The following is a 15,899-nucleotide window of genomic DNA, read 5'->3' on the forward strand; positions in this document are numbered from 1 at the left end:
AATACAATAGGGACTCGGAGACGTGAATCATCAAGGAAATACCTTTTTTCACTTCAATCCATCCACCAAGTTTTGTTGTCCCTCACCACTACCTAGGTATTGTTCTGATGAATTCAAGTCTTGATTTTGTGGGAAGGTTATATAGCATCACTAGGCTAACATAACCTAAGCTAATCTAACCGTCACTGCCGCTGCTGCGGAACGTTGCACACAGTTGACAGTATTGATGAGTGAGGTCGAGCACAGGCTGGGGTAGATTCGTTGCCTGAACTATACTGCGCACCTTGACGGCGCCTTCGTCCTCGATGAGTTTGCGAATCATGTAGAGCAATTCGGGTGAGAACTAGGATGATGGTTTAGTTTGGAATCATCGGGCTAATTGACTTGTGATGGAGAAAAAAAAGGATGAATCTATACCTCGGAGTACCAGCGGTATTGCCAGGCAATGAGACGGATCAAAGCACCGAGCATTCCTCTTGTGTCGTTGCGCTTTTCGTAAAGTTTCAACAGGCCGCGCATGGCTTTGGGTGAGAACCGGATCGATAGGCACTGCTGGTAGGCCTCAATCGCCTCATCAAAGTGGTGCAGTCGCTCCGCCAGTTCGCCGAGAATCTCCCACTCGGTGGCGGACTTCTTGTATTCGATGGCTTGTTGGCGGAATTGTGCCATCTCCGTACGCCAGATTGTGTAGATGCGGAGATCCTCGTAGAGCACCATAAATAGGTTGTCGAGCCACCTTTCGCACAGGCGTTTATTGCGGAATTGTGCGTAGGATGAGTGCGATGGGTCAGGCTGGCGTTCGGTCAGTACGTCTTTTTTGGGGGGGAATGGGGACTTCTCCGTGGGATGAAACTCACGTCGTCATTCCCAGATTTGACCACTGCTGATGCCACCGTTTGCTCCGGTCTCTCGATTGCATGCGCGGTTTGTTCACTGTTCTCTCCGTTCGGAGTTGCTGCACCTTCTGGGCCATTTGTGACATTTTCATGCTCTCCGTTCCCATTGGCCTCTACTGGGCTGTTTGACAATTCAGGCTTTGATACCGAATGTTGGCGTTCGACCCGGTATTCTTCCTCCATCACAAAGACTTCACTGCGGATTTTGAGAAGTTGGTCCCACCCAATCGCGGCGGCGATCTTGGTCAGGAGATTGTAGGCTTTCAGGAAGGTACCCTGATATGTGGCCGCATGCAACCTGCGCAGGGAGGGGTGGACGTAGTCATGAGGATCCCCCTGCCGGGGCTGGCCTTCGTCGATTTCATCCAACATGCTTTCCGCAAGAATAGGAAGCATGATACGGGATGGTTGAGGCATTCGAGGGGTGTCCTTATCCTGGTAGGTAAACATGGGGCATGAGTTGAGCGTGAGAAGTGCCAAATCCCACTGTTCGAGGCTCACGTAAACCTCACCCAACCGTGCCCATGTGCTGAACTCGCTGGGTGCAGCAGTCACGGCCCGCTTTGCGCACTCCAGGGCCATTTCTCCTTCTCCCTTCTCCTGACAGAAGGCTGCTTGACTGTCAAGCAGAGCATAATCCATTGGGACGTCCTGCAGTGCATCGTACATCAGTCGTACCGCTTGTACTTCCTCATCAGCCATCATGAGAACCCGAGTCAACAACGAAGAAACCTCTACATCCCGTGTGCGAAGTTTCTCAAAGAGATTAATTCCCGAGGTGTAGCGCCCTGTCGTCCAGATGTACTTCAGAAGGCCCGATGTTAAATGGTTGCTGACAGTGTTAGGTACTTGGGTCTCCGGGTCGGAACTAAGCTGTCTCCCTGTAATCCTAATATCAGCGTCGCGACTCGAACGGACCTCTCCAAAGTTTCCTACCTAGGAAAAAGAGCCTTTCAGCAGCGTCCATGAACTTGTGTTCCATCTCTGTGTTAGTGACAGGGTTGAAACGACGAACTCCGACAATCTTCCTGATCGAATCTCCGCTGCCATCGTCTGCATAGGAATACGCTCTCAGGACTCCGCAGAGGAAAGTCTCTAGCCATAGTGCTTCCGTCGCAACGCGCTTGTCTCCGCGTTCATCTATGCAGTAACTTTCCAGGCTGCCTGGGATCTTCACTTCGACTCGCATGTCCAGGTGGGAGAATGCATTGTAGCAACTGCGGATTCGTTAAACATGGTGTTTGTGAAATCATCTCCAATGAGCTTATCTAACCAGTAAATCCCTGAAACCACTCTGTGTGTCTTATCAAGAGGAGAAAAGGTAAGCGTATTTACGTAGGCGGCGAGGCTGGCAGAGGAGGAGGCATCGATTCCGGTGACATGGTGGTAGACGCCGGTCTAGATTCATCGCAACATCCTGTCAGTAACCATCCCATCCCATTGCAGATCCAACTTCAAAGCCAAGTTTAAGGCCTTCGAGGCACATACCTGGCGATTGGCGTTGGTCTTAAGCTGTTTGACCAAATAAACCAAGTCCGGAGGGCCTAGTTCTCGCAAGTTCTGCAATGACTCAGTGCGCGCATCGACCGCAGCAAAGACATCTTCCTCCTCGTATATCCTGAAAGGAATTGAACTAGGGGTTAGTCCGCTATCAAAGGTGGCAGTAACCTAACTGACTGTTTGTTTAAGGGAGGGGGAGGCAACACCTACTCGGGGACAGCTGGCGCAACCATGGCGCTTAGAGAAGCGCAGACCAAACAGGACGGCAAGGGGCGAGTAGATGGTTAGGCTCCAAATGCTTGAGGCAGCTCACACTTTGACAATCGAGCTGGAGAGGACAGATGGCGCAGAGGCGATGGTTTGTAGGCCACTCGTGGTCACGGCGGCGGTGCGTGGGCCTGGGTCCTCAGGCACCAGTCTTTCCTCGATTAGGCAACCCGATTCCGCCGGTAACGCGTGATGCGTGTCCGTAGTCACGGACAGTCACGAGCAAGTCGACTACGGACTGGCCGCTGCGACAAATTGAGACTTCTGTCCATCTTAGTCACTCTCCGCAAGCCGTCGAAATCGCATTAAGTCGGGTCGGATTCGTCCTGAGATGGTGTCCGCTGGGCCTGGCTCTGCACTGCCGGTACGAGCGTTCTGCGGCCGATTTAAGCCGGCGACATGTCCAGCTGGGTCGCATTGAACATCGAGCCAGATGAGGCCATCGAGGAGGAGGTCGACGATACAAAGGAGATCCAAATTGAAGAAGCGCTAAAGCTATATCAGAATGCTCTTAAGCTACACTCACAGGGCCCTCAGTTCTACCCCGAAGCCGCCGAGGCTTACGATGCGCTTCTGAAGTCAGAGATATTCAAATACCCGGAGTCCATCTCCGACTACAAGAGAAATGTGCTGCACGGTTCTGATCTGCAGGTCGGAGCCGATGAAGTAGTAGGTGGAAGTGCTGCAGAGCCATTAGTGGGCTTTGACACCAGCGACTCTACGTCCAGTATTTTGCTGCAGACTATATACCTGTCGTATAAGAATCACGGGCAGTACATTTTGGATTCTCTGCGGGCTTTTATCCAGAGTGCTCCGCCTGCCACGGATGCAGCACACGAAACTTCTACCAGGATTGCTAATCGTGCGAGCGAAGCTTTGGGGTCTTTCGCCGAAGCCCTGGAACGTGACGACACCGACCTCAACCTCTGGCGACAGAGTGCCAGGCTCTGCAGTGTTCTGCAAAGCTATCGCTTAGCTCGGTATTGTTTGGAAAGTGTGTTGGCAGACGATGAGAATCGCTTAGAGGTTCGAGCCGAACAGCTCGGTTTGGAGGAGACCTTTGCAGAGGAGCGCCTCCGGGAAACGTTACTGTCGCTAGACGATGCAATTTCTGTTACTCAGGTCCCACTGAGGAAACCGAAGAAAGCTCTACTCAAGTTCCTGAAGACCCAAAGTGACCCTTATCCTTTTCTTCCCGCCTTGCCGAATAAAGTGCAGGATGTCAGCCCGGCAAAGAGTCCTCTCGCTTTACATACTTCCCGCCACGAAATCACGGTGCCTGTCGTGACATGGGCTGCTGTTGGGAAGAGTATCCTCCAGGCGCTTCTTGATGAAGACGAGCATAACAGTGATATTTCTTCCGGTACTCAAATCAGCTTCTCTTTACCCGCCCTCAACCCCCAGACAAAGACCACGACAACCCGAGAACCGTCATTATACGGTCAGTCATCGAAATCACCAGATGAGGAGATTATTCCCGTGAAGAAGCAAGATAATCATAGGCCAGAAGGTGACAGCCAAACCTCGGCACAAGCCAATCCTCCGGTAAAATTGGAAGCACCTGAGGAGCAGACAGATGATCACTCGTCCATCGATCAACGGGCAGAAAAGCAACTGATCGAGTCACTGGAGGTTCAGTCGTCACATACTGCGGAAGCTGCCAATCGTCAAGATCCCGCGAATGCCGACGAGGACGCTAGGCCGTCCAATCCGCCCAGGAAACGCTCTTCTGCATCTGCCATAAACGAGGATCAAGCAGAAGGCATCAGAGCCAAAAGCAGAAGAACACGGCTCAGGGAGTCAAATGCGGATGCTTCATTGCCAGCCGAAGATGTTGCTTTCGACCAAACCAAGTACTACGAGGACCAGCTAGAGGTTTATATCCAAGCTGATGATTGGATGTTTGAGACCGTGAACTCGTTGCTACTTAGAGTTGGGATTGGAGAACTCGTGGGCCTCGAGGAACTAAGGAAACTTAACTATTCTCCCAGTGATGGAAAGGACTCAGCCCAATCCAGCAATCATATTGAATGCTTGCTGCATTCTGATCTAAAAAACATCCTAAAAAACTGGGACGAAGCAAAGTCTCAAGCGATTCTCCAAGGCGATAACTTTTCCGCTCTGCAAGATATTCAAAGCATGGGCAAATCGGGACTGGCAATCTTCCTCGAACACTCAAGAAAGTCAGGTCGGAAATTAGGTATGCGAAATGTCCTATCAGGGGCCGAAGAGCTGCTTGACCTGCTGAATACTGTCAACGAAGGGGGGTTCCACATCCGCAGTGTGTCTTTTGAGTGGCTCAAGGGCCTTCTCATGCCAGAATATGGGATCAATTCGACAGCGGAGGATGTACTCAATTCGTCGAGTTTCCCTGCTATGAAGTCAACCTATACACTATTTCAGTGGCCATCTGATCTAAAGGAGGCTGTTGTCCAAATCATTCTAAGAGAAGACGAGTACACCTACAAAAGATTATGTGATCATGTCGAAGAGCTTGAGCGTCAGATCCTGTGCAATGCTCCTGGAACCCCCTTCAGCTACACACTGAGTCACTTCGCACATTTGGAGATGATCGAGACAATATATGAGCTACACTTTGATGTGTATTCATCCATCAACAATCCAAACAGTGAGGTGAATTCAGGTACGAGAACGCTGCAACGTGAGCGCTTAAACAGGTGGTGCAGTTTAGCACGGACTGCCTTGACGCATTTTATCGATCACAGCCATCCAGATATCAGTCAAGATTCAATAGTTCTGCGCCATGTCTGGACGTCAACATGTCACTCAAACATGACGAGTGATGCTCACAGGGAGCATGTATTGCTTTGCCTTCAAGAACTCAAGTGCTTGCTTAACTGCCTCGATAATCCTATGATCAGCTTGATAAACAATGCGGCGATGCCTGAGATGTCTATTGAGGCCGTTGATCAAGAAATTTCAAAATTGAAGTCCATGGATTTCTTCATGAAAATCTTCAGTCCTGAGTCTGAAGAACCCGTAAGTCTTATTGAAACAATCGAACCACTTTTGGAGCCATCTTCTGTTCGTTTCTTGGAAGAAAGCACTTCGGGCGAACAGGAGGTAGTCGGGCCAACTGCACAGCTTCGCGAAATGGGCTCCTTCTTAGACCGAGGCGATGCCACCTTAAGACTATTTCTATGGCGGCGACTCCAGGAGGCTTATAGGAAAATCGATTATTCTCCCAAGGTCGTATCCTGCTACTTGAGGAGTATTGAAGTTATAATTATAGAGCTCTGGGGCGCTGCACACCTTCAAGAGCCCAGCGAGCACCGTCAGGTAACGATGCTTCGATGGCTTAAATTGCTCGACGGCATTCTGAGCAAGACAGTCTCGGCTGTTTTGCAAGAACAATGCAAAGCGTATGATTGTTTTGACATGGATCATCTACAAGCTTCGATGTCTGCCGTGGCTCGCCTGTCAAAACTGCTACACGGCTTCGTTCTCTATGAGGATTCCGTTCGTGTCGGTCAAACCCCTCGCTCGGAGCTGCGAGGCTCCTTGGCAAAGTCATTGGAAAATTTCAAGGATAAATTGCGGGAGATGTATGTCCGTTGCTGGATACTGCAATACACGCTTCTCAAAGAAACCATGGCCCAAAATAAAGATGCCTCCGACGCACCCACTTACGACTGCATTCATTACCTACGTGGCGTGCATAACGCCCTCGGTATCCGCAAAATGTGCAAGCGCTCTCATAAGCAATTCCTCAAGCTGATGAAGGCTGAATTGCTCGCTCTGGATGAGAAGGAAGGCTATGAACTCGACATATGCCAGATCCTTTATGATATTCATAACATCAAACTATCACTAGTTGATAGTCATCTGGTAGACCACGGATGTCCACCCGAGAAGCTGGATCGATCGACAGCAATCATGATGGTTGATTTTGTCATGAGACAGGCTAAGAAGATGAACATCAAAGATTTATCCAAATCCGAGTTAAAGTACACCATAGACAAGATGCAACAAGCTATCGGGACTACGAAATCGTCTCCACCATTATCATATAATAAGCGCGTTCTAACCGCTTACTTAAAGTCCCCATTAAACCCATCAGAGGTCTTCCGTGCCGTTCGCGGAGTAGGGGATCTTCCTTTGATTCCTGTGTCCACCGAGAGTGCAACCATCGCACGCAATGGATGGTACTTTTTATTGGGGTATGCTGCTTTAACAAAGTTTCGCTCCCAGAAGCGTTTGAATCCAGTGCCAACTACAGACCTCGACGAAGCTGTTGCTTGGTTCCGCCAAGATCTGGAGCATGGGACGTCAAGATGGGAATCATGGTATCGACTGGCTCAAACTTATGACTCGAAGCTAGAGGAGGACATCACCTGGTCCGCAGAAAAGATCAACAATAATCGAATGGAGCTAGTAACTTGGCAGCGCTATTCGATCCATTGCTATGCTATGGCTGTTTCAACGGCAATCAGATACGAAGATCCAACGCCAGAGATCCGAGCACTCCTGTCTGAACTCTACACGGATTTTGGAATCCGGCTGTACTCGTCGTCTCGAGCGCCCTTATCTATGGGCGCGTTCAGTCTCACCGATTACACCCGGCATTTTAGCAACGAAGAAAGCCAGCAGATGTATGAAGCACAGCCCTTCAAGGAAATGAAACTGTATTCTGTCTGGAACCTGGCAAGTTATCTTCTTAGGCGTGCAATTATTAACAAGCCTAAGAGTTGGGTGTAAGTATCCCACCTGCAATAACGCCACAGGGACAGAGACTGATCATGAAACAGGACACATTATATGTTTGCCAAATGTCTCTGGAAAATGTTCAGCTGCGATGACTCTGTGCGGGGAGGATCGAAGCGCATTAGCCTCGATGATCTATTAGATTCTCTGCTTGATACGATTGACGCGCTTCCCCAAAGAAAAGACTCACGTACGGATCCAATCTTTGAGCCTCACTTCAAAATTGTGTCTATTGTCCATAAATTGGTTAATAGAGGGATCATAACAGTATGCCATACATCTTCACCGCACTATTTTCAAACATTCACTGATTCTTTCAGGCGGCTGAGGGAAGTAAAACTCTCCTTGCCACTCCATGGGCTCGAAAAGTCCAAGCACCAGAAGACAATGCATCATGGAAGCCTTACATTCTTGCGGTGATTCGGAATCTAAAGCATGCGGACAAGTCGAACTGGCACCATCGCATGGCTGTCAGAGTATGTAAACTAGTTCCACGTTGCATTTACCTCGCTCTCAAAGGACAATTGCTAACCTTCCATAGGCGGCACATATTATATACGATGATACCAACGATGCTGAATCCGCTGCCGCGGCTAAGAATGAGCTTACGCAACAGATATTCACGAAGACAATGACGATACAAGTCTGGCGGCCTGAGTATGAACGCCCTGGAAGACACTTTGTTTACACGACAAGATATGTGTACTTCTTTGTTGCTCTGCTCGACCAGCTCAATGATCGTGCGAATCTCGATCAACTATTGCGTCGAGTGCGGAAGAAACAAGGCGATTTTATCAACCACACCAAACTGTGGGAGGACGTCTACCTTACCTATGCAAGAGTCATCAGAAGGGCAGGGAACATCTCAGAGGGTCATGAAGAAGGTGTCTTCAAGCCCATTGGATGGGAGGAATTCGTCATCAACACAGCTCGACTGGAAAGTCTCCCCCAACTGGCTCCAGAGAGTTCCACACTCCTAGAATTACTACGTGACGCAGTCGAGCTTAAAAAGCTGAATAACAACCTCATGAAAGTGTCCTTACTTGAAGACCTCATTGCCGACCTTTATTCTCGCCTTTACGAGGTCAACATGCCCCACGTCATCGAGCAGGCCAATGAAGAAAGCAAAGAGAAAATGAAAGTAGACCATCTACTCATGGGCAGCGACGGAGCTGCCGATACCCCTACGCCACCGGCCTCCGCTCCCACGTCAGAGGCCCCCGCTCCCCGGGGTCGAACCAAGGGCATCGCAAGGAGAGACATCCAAAAGCGTGCTGAAACCATTGTCAACCGCAAACTTGCACCGCGTGCCCCAGCCACTAAAGTGCCTGCCCCCGTGGAAACAGAGCCATCTCACAGGGCCGAGGTGTCAGTTACGTCGGCTCCCCAACAAGTCAAAGAAGTTGCCCGAGCCGCTACTACCGACGACCCCGGCTCAGGCCAACAGAGCGACATCCCCCACAGCTTGCATGAAAGCGCCGACGATGAAAGTGAGCTGAGTGAGATGGATGACGAGAAATTGTCCAAACTCGCTGGTGACCGCAAGATGATGTTCCCTAATCTCCAAGAAATGAGAAGGTCTCTAGACCCCGAATCAGAAATATCAGCTCAGGCCAGCGCAGATGGAGACGGCGCAAATGAACCAGTAGGGGAGACGGAAGATGATGGCGACAGGGAAGGAGACGTTGACATTGGTGAAGGTGAAGGTGAGGGCGAGACCATCGGGGAAGACGGGGAAGAAGGCGAAGAAGGCATTGACGGAACCGGGGACGGAGAGGGCGAAGGAGAAGGAGAAGGAGAAGGAGAAGGAGAAGGAGACGGAGAAGACGAGGAGGAAGACAACGAAGCCGGCGCCGATGAAGAAGGAACAGGAGATATCGAAGGCGAAGGAGATGGCAATGACGCTGATGAAATGGAAGGCGTTGAGCCTGGAAATATACAACCCAATGCCACCGTTGGTGCCGGACACGAAAGTGAAAATGCCTCAGAGGCAGAACCAATGGACATCTGATCCGACGACTGTCGTGGTCCTTATAATGGTCTTTTTGTGTGTCTGTTTTATCGGTGCTTGATTTTTATACAACCTAGACAGGAAAGGACAGGAGGGATAGGAAACAACAGGCGTCCAGGGACCAAGATCTGGAAATGTGACTCGAATAATACTGCAGTACTGGATTCACTTGCTGTATTCTGTTATGTGAGACATACTTGGTGATTTACTTCGATAACGCCCTTTCTATTGCAAGATACATTAGTAGACTTGGTCTTATATCGTATCACTGAGGTCAATCCCCGCGATCTGGATTGACCACTCTAGATCCACGACTCCAACAAGTCTTATCATATATCAATGTGTCGACAAAGGATCGTGGTTGGGAAGGTTTAAAACTACAGAATAATTGTGGATGTTCTCAGCGAGAAATTGAAAATGGCGTCAAGGACATAGAACGTAGAAGCGAATCAAATCATTTCAAGTTCATATTCAGCCATAAACTAAAATGGTATCATTGTAATCCAGTAAAAGACTCCCCCAACTCCCTAGTAGAATCACCATGATGTACATTGGAAAACCAGAAAGAGACCAAGAGTCTAGATGTCTTCTTCAGGTGCCAAATCCCATCGACGAGTGGCCATCTTCCTCTGCTTTTTCCCCGGAGAGCCTGACGGCGTAGTGGGAGAGAACATGCTATCAGCGAGTTTCAACTGGTCCATTCGTTGCAGCGCCACCTCGACGTCACTCTCCCGGCCAAGAATGTTGGAATTATGGGATGAGCGGAGAGCTTTCTTGGACTGGGACCTCTTAGTCGGCGACTGGCTGGTGAGCTCACGTTCCAACGCTGCAATCTTGCTCCGGAGTCGCTCATTCTCGTACTCAAGCTCCTCAGGCCTGTCGTCATTGGAAGCGGCAGGGTCTTCGTAGACTAGGTATGTTTGTTAGTTCGACCGTCCTGTATTCTTTTAAAGGTAGCGGAGAATAACATACTCCGGAATCCTCGAGAAAGAAGCTCGATCTTCTTGTCAAGGTGCTCATAATTATGGCCAGCCTTTTATATCGGTTAGCGGTACACCGGATGGGCTAATCGCAGGAAGCCAATCATTACCTGTTCGTCCAAGGCCGTCTGCCACCGTCTCCTCTCCTCTTCCATCCTTTCGTCCATTTCCGCCCAGCATTCTTCACGGACTTCTTGTTCGATCTCCAGGCAGCGCTCTTCGCTAGACTTCAATCGTATTTCGAGTTCAGCCCTCATTATCTCCTCTTCATTGAGTCGCATCGTCAGACCACTGTTCTCTTTGGTGAGTCGTTTAATCTCAGCTAGTGCACTTTCAACTTCCTCATTTGCGACCATGTTGGGAGAGTTACGCCCGCTGCTAAGGGCTTTATAAGATCCGATAGAGTTGGACAGGACGGACTCCGAAGTAGACGGTACTCGAGGGACCGTGACTTCCCGCGCCAGTGCCGAATACCGCAAGATTTGCGAGGTAGCGTTGTAATCCCCCAGTGGATCCGCAGTCACGACCATCACGGCCTTCTGAGGGTGACGAGTCGGTCCCGCGGACTGACTGGACGGGAATGAATTTGAGAACAACAGCTCTGTGAGCTTGCACTGCCTGAATGGCACAAGCGCAGTCTAACCGTGTCAGTAGGAGAATTAAGAAGGATTCGCCATAGCTGCAGTACCTTATTCCCGTCCTGGATGTCACTTTGCATCTGCAAACACTGTCCAAGATACATCAAACTTTCGTTGATCTTTCCCGCTTCAGCAAGGGTAGAGCCGGCCGTTTTAGCGGTCCTTGCGCGTTCAGAACCTATGGCACAATTAGGAGCATTCTTGAGCACAAAGGAGCTCGATGACGTACCAGCAAGATCCGCCACCGTGAGCGTGTTTCCAATCCATGTCTCTTCACCAGTTCTCTTGTTCCGCATCCGTCTCTTCACCTCGAGACAAAAGAACCCGTGACTACGCGAGCTGACACTGTTGGCACCAGTGCCGGTAACCTTACGCTCAGTGAGACCAATCTCAAGGATGGCCAATGCCTCCTCGTAGGTGCTGCAGGCAATCTTGCGCAACCCTGCGACGACTTTTCGATCGGGAGACCCTTCTGTGGACTTGAAGAAGAGGGGCCGTCGCCGGTCTTTTTGGGCATTTCCACCTTGGCGCGACATAGCACTTCCTTGACCAGGGACAATGGCAGGTGATAAAAGATCGAAAATTCGGTCATTGTAAACTTCGTACATGGACACCAGAACAATATATTCAGAGTGAGGGTTCAACTCCAGAGTTAGATGGCTAACATCGGGGGACCGTGGCAGGGCATTCGAACGTGGAGGCAGCTGACGCCGGGGGAAAATGACGGCTGGCATCGGTTCCTTTAACGCATGAAAAGATGATTTAGCATTTTGTATATTGGCGATCTTGGAATATGTGTGTGAATGTGCGGTCGGGGTATGAAGGGGCATCAATGTGGCCATCCTTATAGGGCTAACTCTTGAATTCAGGGAATCCAAATGCCGCAATGTTGTTGGAGGATCTCCATGGGGGGTCAAGGGCAAAGTTGGGACGCAATAGGAAGCCCCTGGGATACAAGGTCGCGAGATCTGTGCTCTTTGCAAGGGGAATGTAGGGGAAGGACAGCATACCGCCATCGGTGTGTGAGCTCGAGAAGAACTCATGGGAGTCTGGGCTCGAGAATTCCTGCCAGCATTTGGGTCACCATATACAGCTTCCAGGAACGTCTGTGCTGTAAACATCTGGGACTCGGAGGGGTCCGACGCAGAGACGCTGGAGAGGAGAAGAGGGTGGATGGAATTGTCGGGATGCTTAATCGTCGACGTTAATGAGTTAAAGATCACGTCGAGACTCATCTGAGTGAGACCTCTCTGTGTCTTCGAGCCTAGAATGGTGTGGCTCTATGAGACGGTTGTATTAGCATTCCCCTTGAGCGAGTTGCCTCTTTCTGCATACCTTTCCGCTTCCAGTTACTCCTAATGTAGCCACAAGTCCATCTCTTCCTTCCAGAAGGACTCCCCTGATCAAGGATTCCAATCCAGTATCTCGGAAAACGTCCAGCTGGGAAGCGGACTCCTCAAAGACCTTGGTAAATCCGAATTTCTCGACTGCGCGCTTTCTCGCATCGCTTGGAGGCTGTAGTGTAATGTGAGTAGGGCCATATGACAGGATTCCATCCTGTTCATTCTGAGTTTGGTTCTTTGTCTCAGGATAGTCGACAGTCAAGCAACGTTCGACTTGGTCAACTTGTTGCTGCGAGACAGGGGGGCGAAGACGAAGATAAACCTGGAAGAGAGACGACTGAGACAGCTTTGCTGGATTCATGGCGACTGAACGTGCTATTCCGCTTTATCGCACACGAGACAACGGAATAGAGGCGGAAGGATGGCAACGATTGAAGACACACAGAGTAGAACTGTAGAGGTCACATTGGAGCTGTTTGCCTTCTTGTTTGGGTTAGCGCTGTTGGCCAGGCAACAAAATCCCAAAGAGGAAAACCTGACTTGGCGCGATTGTCCTCAGGTATGAACTATCCCATTTCACTGCTTAATCAATATTATCATCATCTTCAGGCGGTGTCACTGCTAAGCCTCGAGCTAATATGTAGAGGGTCACCAGATACGAAGGATCTAGTCCAATAAGCAGCTGGGTGTTGGGAGGTTGGCCACCAGGCTCGTACTTAGCCCTGCTCGTATTCGCTTAAAGTGCGGCTATAGCTGGCGAGTGGTTGATCCAGGGAACCAGATTAGGTTGCCGCCATGCCTTGCCGTTCCCACTTGCTGCTCAGACACAATGGATGCTTGGATCTCGTTTTCCCGATTCGGAAGGTTCGTGTTCGCTAGTACTTTGAACTTTCAGTGTAACCCTACTCGACATGTATATATATATGGGAGCGTCCCAAGAGGGTTGTTGTCGGTTTTATATCATAATCATATAGCTCACTAGTATTGAGAATCTCCTTCGTTGCTTTTTGGAATATCAAAACGCACAGGACGTTGATTTTGTCTTCGATTCGTCTCGGGAATACCGCATGATGAAATTAGAGAAACGATCCCCCTACCGTAAGTTAACAAGGGACCTATCAATGTGATATAACAAACGGGTTCATGCTAACCTTCAATAGAGGAAGGGAGTTTCTGGTACTATGCGCCGAATAAAGGTGCTACTATTGCCTTTGCTATCCTTTTCGCAGTCTCTGGTATCCTACATGGCTATCAGTGCTTGTAAGTCTCCCTACGTTCATCACGCAGACTTGCAGCTAATGGTCATTGTGAAGCAAATATAAATCCTGGAAAGTGACTGGTTTGTTGCCCTGGTCTGCTCTCCTGTTTACGGTAGGATTTGTGATGCGGGCTATTGGAGCCTTCGGACAGTGGGACAACCTCGCGGTTTTCATCTCAAGTACCGTGCTCTTACTCGCTGGGCCGTAAGTAATTCACCCTAGATTCTCAACATGGCGTGCACTATCAGGGCAGGCTGACCTTCCGCCAACAGGCCTGTCTACGAGGGAGCGAATTATTTCATTCTGGGCCGCATTCTATATTATATTCCCTACCATGCACCAATTCACCCGGGTCGTGTCTTCACCACATTCATTGCTATGGGCATCGCAACTGAAATCCTCACGGCGAATGGAGCTTCGTTGGTGTCCAACTCGAGCAATCCGGAGAGCACCCAGAACGTAGGGAAGGCGCTGCTCAAGGCGGCTCTCATCCTGCAGATTGCATTGATGATTGGATTCATGGCCCTAGCCGCTAGGTTTCAGTACAGTTGCGCTCGAGGTGGCGTCCTGAACACCAAGGTTAAACGGGCCCTCTACGTGCTGTATTGCAGCTGCACTCTCATCACCGTGCGCACCATCTACCGGACTGTCGAATACTTCAGCGCTGCCAGTTTAAATACCCACAATGTCGATAAAATGAGTCCCATTCTCAAAGATGAATGGTTCTTCTGGTTCTTTGAGACTGTGTTCATGTACAGCAATACAACCCTGCTCAATGTTCTTCACCCGATGCGATGGCTCCCACGGTCCAACAAAGTCTACCTGGCAAGGGACGGGGTAACGGAAGTCGAAGGCCCAGGCTATGAGGACCCTCGCCATTTTCTCCTGACTATTTTCGATCCATTTGATGTGGTTGGCCTCATCACGAAACGGGGACAAAAGGAGAAGTTTTGGGAGATCAACGAGGCCAACAATGTTCATCCATCGTCGAATGTCTGAGATTGAGACTTGTCTTGCTAGAGTGATTTCTTTTGTCGATTTTTAATCTTTTCGATTTATTTAATTCTTAGATTTTATGTGATTGATTCTAGAATAGAAGGAATTGTAGTTAATTGACTACGCATCAATCAAGTAGCAAAGGAAGCCTAAGGCAGCAACTCTTAGATGCCTGAGGCAGCCATCGCCCTCGTTCCCGAAGGCCACCTCTCCCTTCCCTCCAAGTTCGACCGACCAGCGAATTGTCGACTTCTCCCCAACCCCAGCATCTTCATACGGAATCCGACCAGATCGGTGTGTACTGGGCTCGCTAGCGGTCGCCCACGCGACCTTTCACTGTCTCTCCCGTCACCAAGACCGCAACTCATCGAATTGTGAAATTCTCCCTGTATCAGCTAATCTACCTACATTGTCAACATGCTCTCATCCCTATCACCGAGCCTGTCAAATACGCGGCAATCGCTGGCGCAGATGCTCAATTTTGCGCTGGTTCTGTCTACGGCGTTTATGCTCTGGAAGGGTCTGTCCGTGTTCACGGCATCCAGCTCCCCCATTGTGGTATGTATTCTTGTGTGTTCGGTATGGTTCTCTTAAGTCCGTACGATTCTGACATTAGATGCGTCCATTAGGTTGTGCTCTCTGGGTCCATGGAACCCGCTTTTCAGAGAGGCGATCTCCTGTTCCTGTGGAATCGCAGTCCACGAGCTGAAGTGGGTGAGATTGTTGTTTACAATGTGAAAGGGAAGGATATCCCTATCGTGCATCGCGTTGTTCGCACATTCCCGGAGATTGAGGGAAAGGCAAAGAAGGTGAAGGAGGTTTCCGAGTATGTCCAGCTAGCTCCTGTCGCGTGCGTGTGACTTCATCGTGCGCAATTCCTCCAGGCTAACGAACGTTTGGCTGTTCCAGGTCCTCCGTGCCGAATAACATGCTACTTACCAAGGGCGACAATAATGTGGCGGACGATACCGAGCTCTATGCACGAGGACAGGATTATCTCAATCGTCAGGAGGACATTGTAGGCAGCGTGAGAGGGTATATCCCCTTGGTGGGATATGTGACCATCATGCTCAGCGAATATCCATGGCTTAAAACGGCACTGTTGGGAATTATGGGGTTGATGGTGATGTTACAACGGGAATAAGGCTGGATTTGATTATATACTGAATTCCATGAAATTGTTGGGAGCATTTGATGCCCCTAAGGTAAATAAGGATACTGGAAACCTTCACTGTATACTGTTACACATAATCATTCGATCCCACCGCCGGGCCAGAAACACTG

At 49.7% G+C, this 15,899-nt stretch overlaps 5 protein-coding genes across 5 annotated transcripts; 3 read left to right on the plus strand and 2 right to left on the minus strand.

Annotated features, from left to right (window-relative positions):
- Positions 1-175: 175 nt before the first annotated feature.
- ATNIH1004_007826 (uncharacterized protein) lies at positions 176-2,629 on the minus strand (the record flags this gene model as incomplete). Its single annotated transcript, XM_033572442.1, has 7 exons — positions 176-343; positions 418-792; positions 858-1,777; positions 1,833-2,113; positions 2,170-2,294; positions 2,385-2,529; positions 2,607-2,629. The coding sequence occupies 7 exons, from the start codon at positions 2,627-2,629 to the stop codon at positions 176-178; spliced, it is 2,037 nt and encodes a 678-aa protein (XP_033425757.1).
- Positions 2,630-3,062: 433 nt separating this feature from the next.
- hir3 (putative transcriptional corepressor of histone genes (Hir3)) lies at positions 3,063-9,399 on the plus strand (the record flags this gene model as incomplete). Its single annotated transcript, XM_033572443.1, has 4 exons — positions 3,063-7,378; positions 7,433-7,655; positions 7,709-7,864; positions 7,930-9,399. The coding sequence occupies 4 exons, from the start codon at positions 3,063-3,065 to the stop codon at positions 9,397-9,399; spliced, it is 6,165 nt and encodes a 2,054-aa protein (XP_033425758.1).
- Positions 9,400-9,977: 578 nt separating this feature from the next.
- Positions 9,978-12,721, minus strand: ATNIH1004_007828 (kinesin family protein; the record flags this gene model as incomplete). The annotated part of the gene is made up of 6 exons (XM_033572444.1): positions 9,978-10,309; positions 10,372-10,432; positions 10,490-11,017; positions 11,068-11,195; positions 11,247-12,297; positions 12,353-12,721. 6 exons carry the CDS (start codon positions 12,719-12,721, stop codon positions 9,978-9,980), a joined length of 2,469 nt encoding a protein of 822 aa, XP_033425759.1.
- Positions 12,722-13,189: 468 nt separating this feature from the next.
- ATNIH1004_007829 (putative RTA1 domain protein) lies at positions 13,190-14,618 on the plus strand (the record flags this gene model as incomplete). Its single annotated transcript, XM_033572445.1, has 5 exons — positions 13,190-13,224; positions 13,343-13,458; positions 13,521-13,620; positions 13,674-13,823; positions 13,892-14,618. The coding sequence occupies 5 exons, from the start codon at positions 13,190-13,192 to the stop codon at positions 14,616-14,618; spliced, it is 1,128 nt and encodes a 375-aa protein (XP_033425760.1).
- A 414-nt stretch (positions 14,619-15,032) lies between these two features.
- On the plus strand, positions 15,033-15,759 carry sec11 (signal peptidase complex catalytic subunit SEC11; the record flags this gene model as incomplete). Its single annotated transcript, XM_033572446.1, has 3 exons — positions 15,033-15,173; positions 15,245-15,441; positions 15,525-15,759. 3 exons carry the CDS (start codon positions 15,033-15,035, stop codon positions 15,757-15,759), a joined length of 573 nt encoding a protein of 190 aa, XP_033425761.1.
- Between the last annotated feature and the right edge of the window lie 140 nt (positions 15,760-15,899).

The sequence above is a fragment of the Aspergillus tanneri genome, assembly GCF_003426965.1.
Source record: "Aspergillus tanneri strain NIH1004 chromosome Unknown AapTan_7_pilon_pilon_pilon, whole genome shotgun sequence".
NCBI lineage: Eukaryota > Fungi > Ascomycota > Eurotiomycetes > Eurotiales > Aspergillaceae > Aspergillus > Aspergillus tanneri.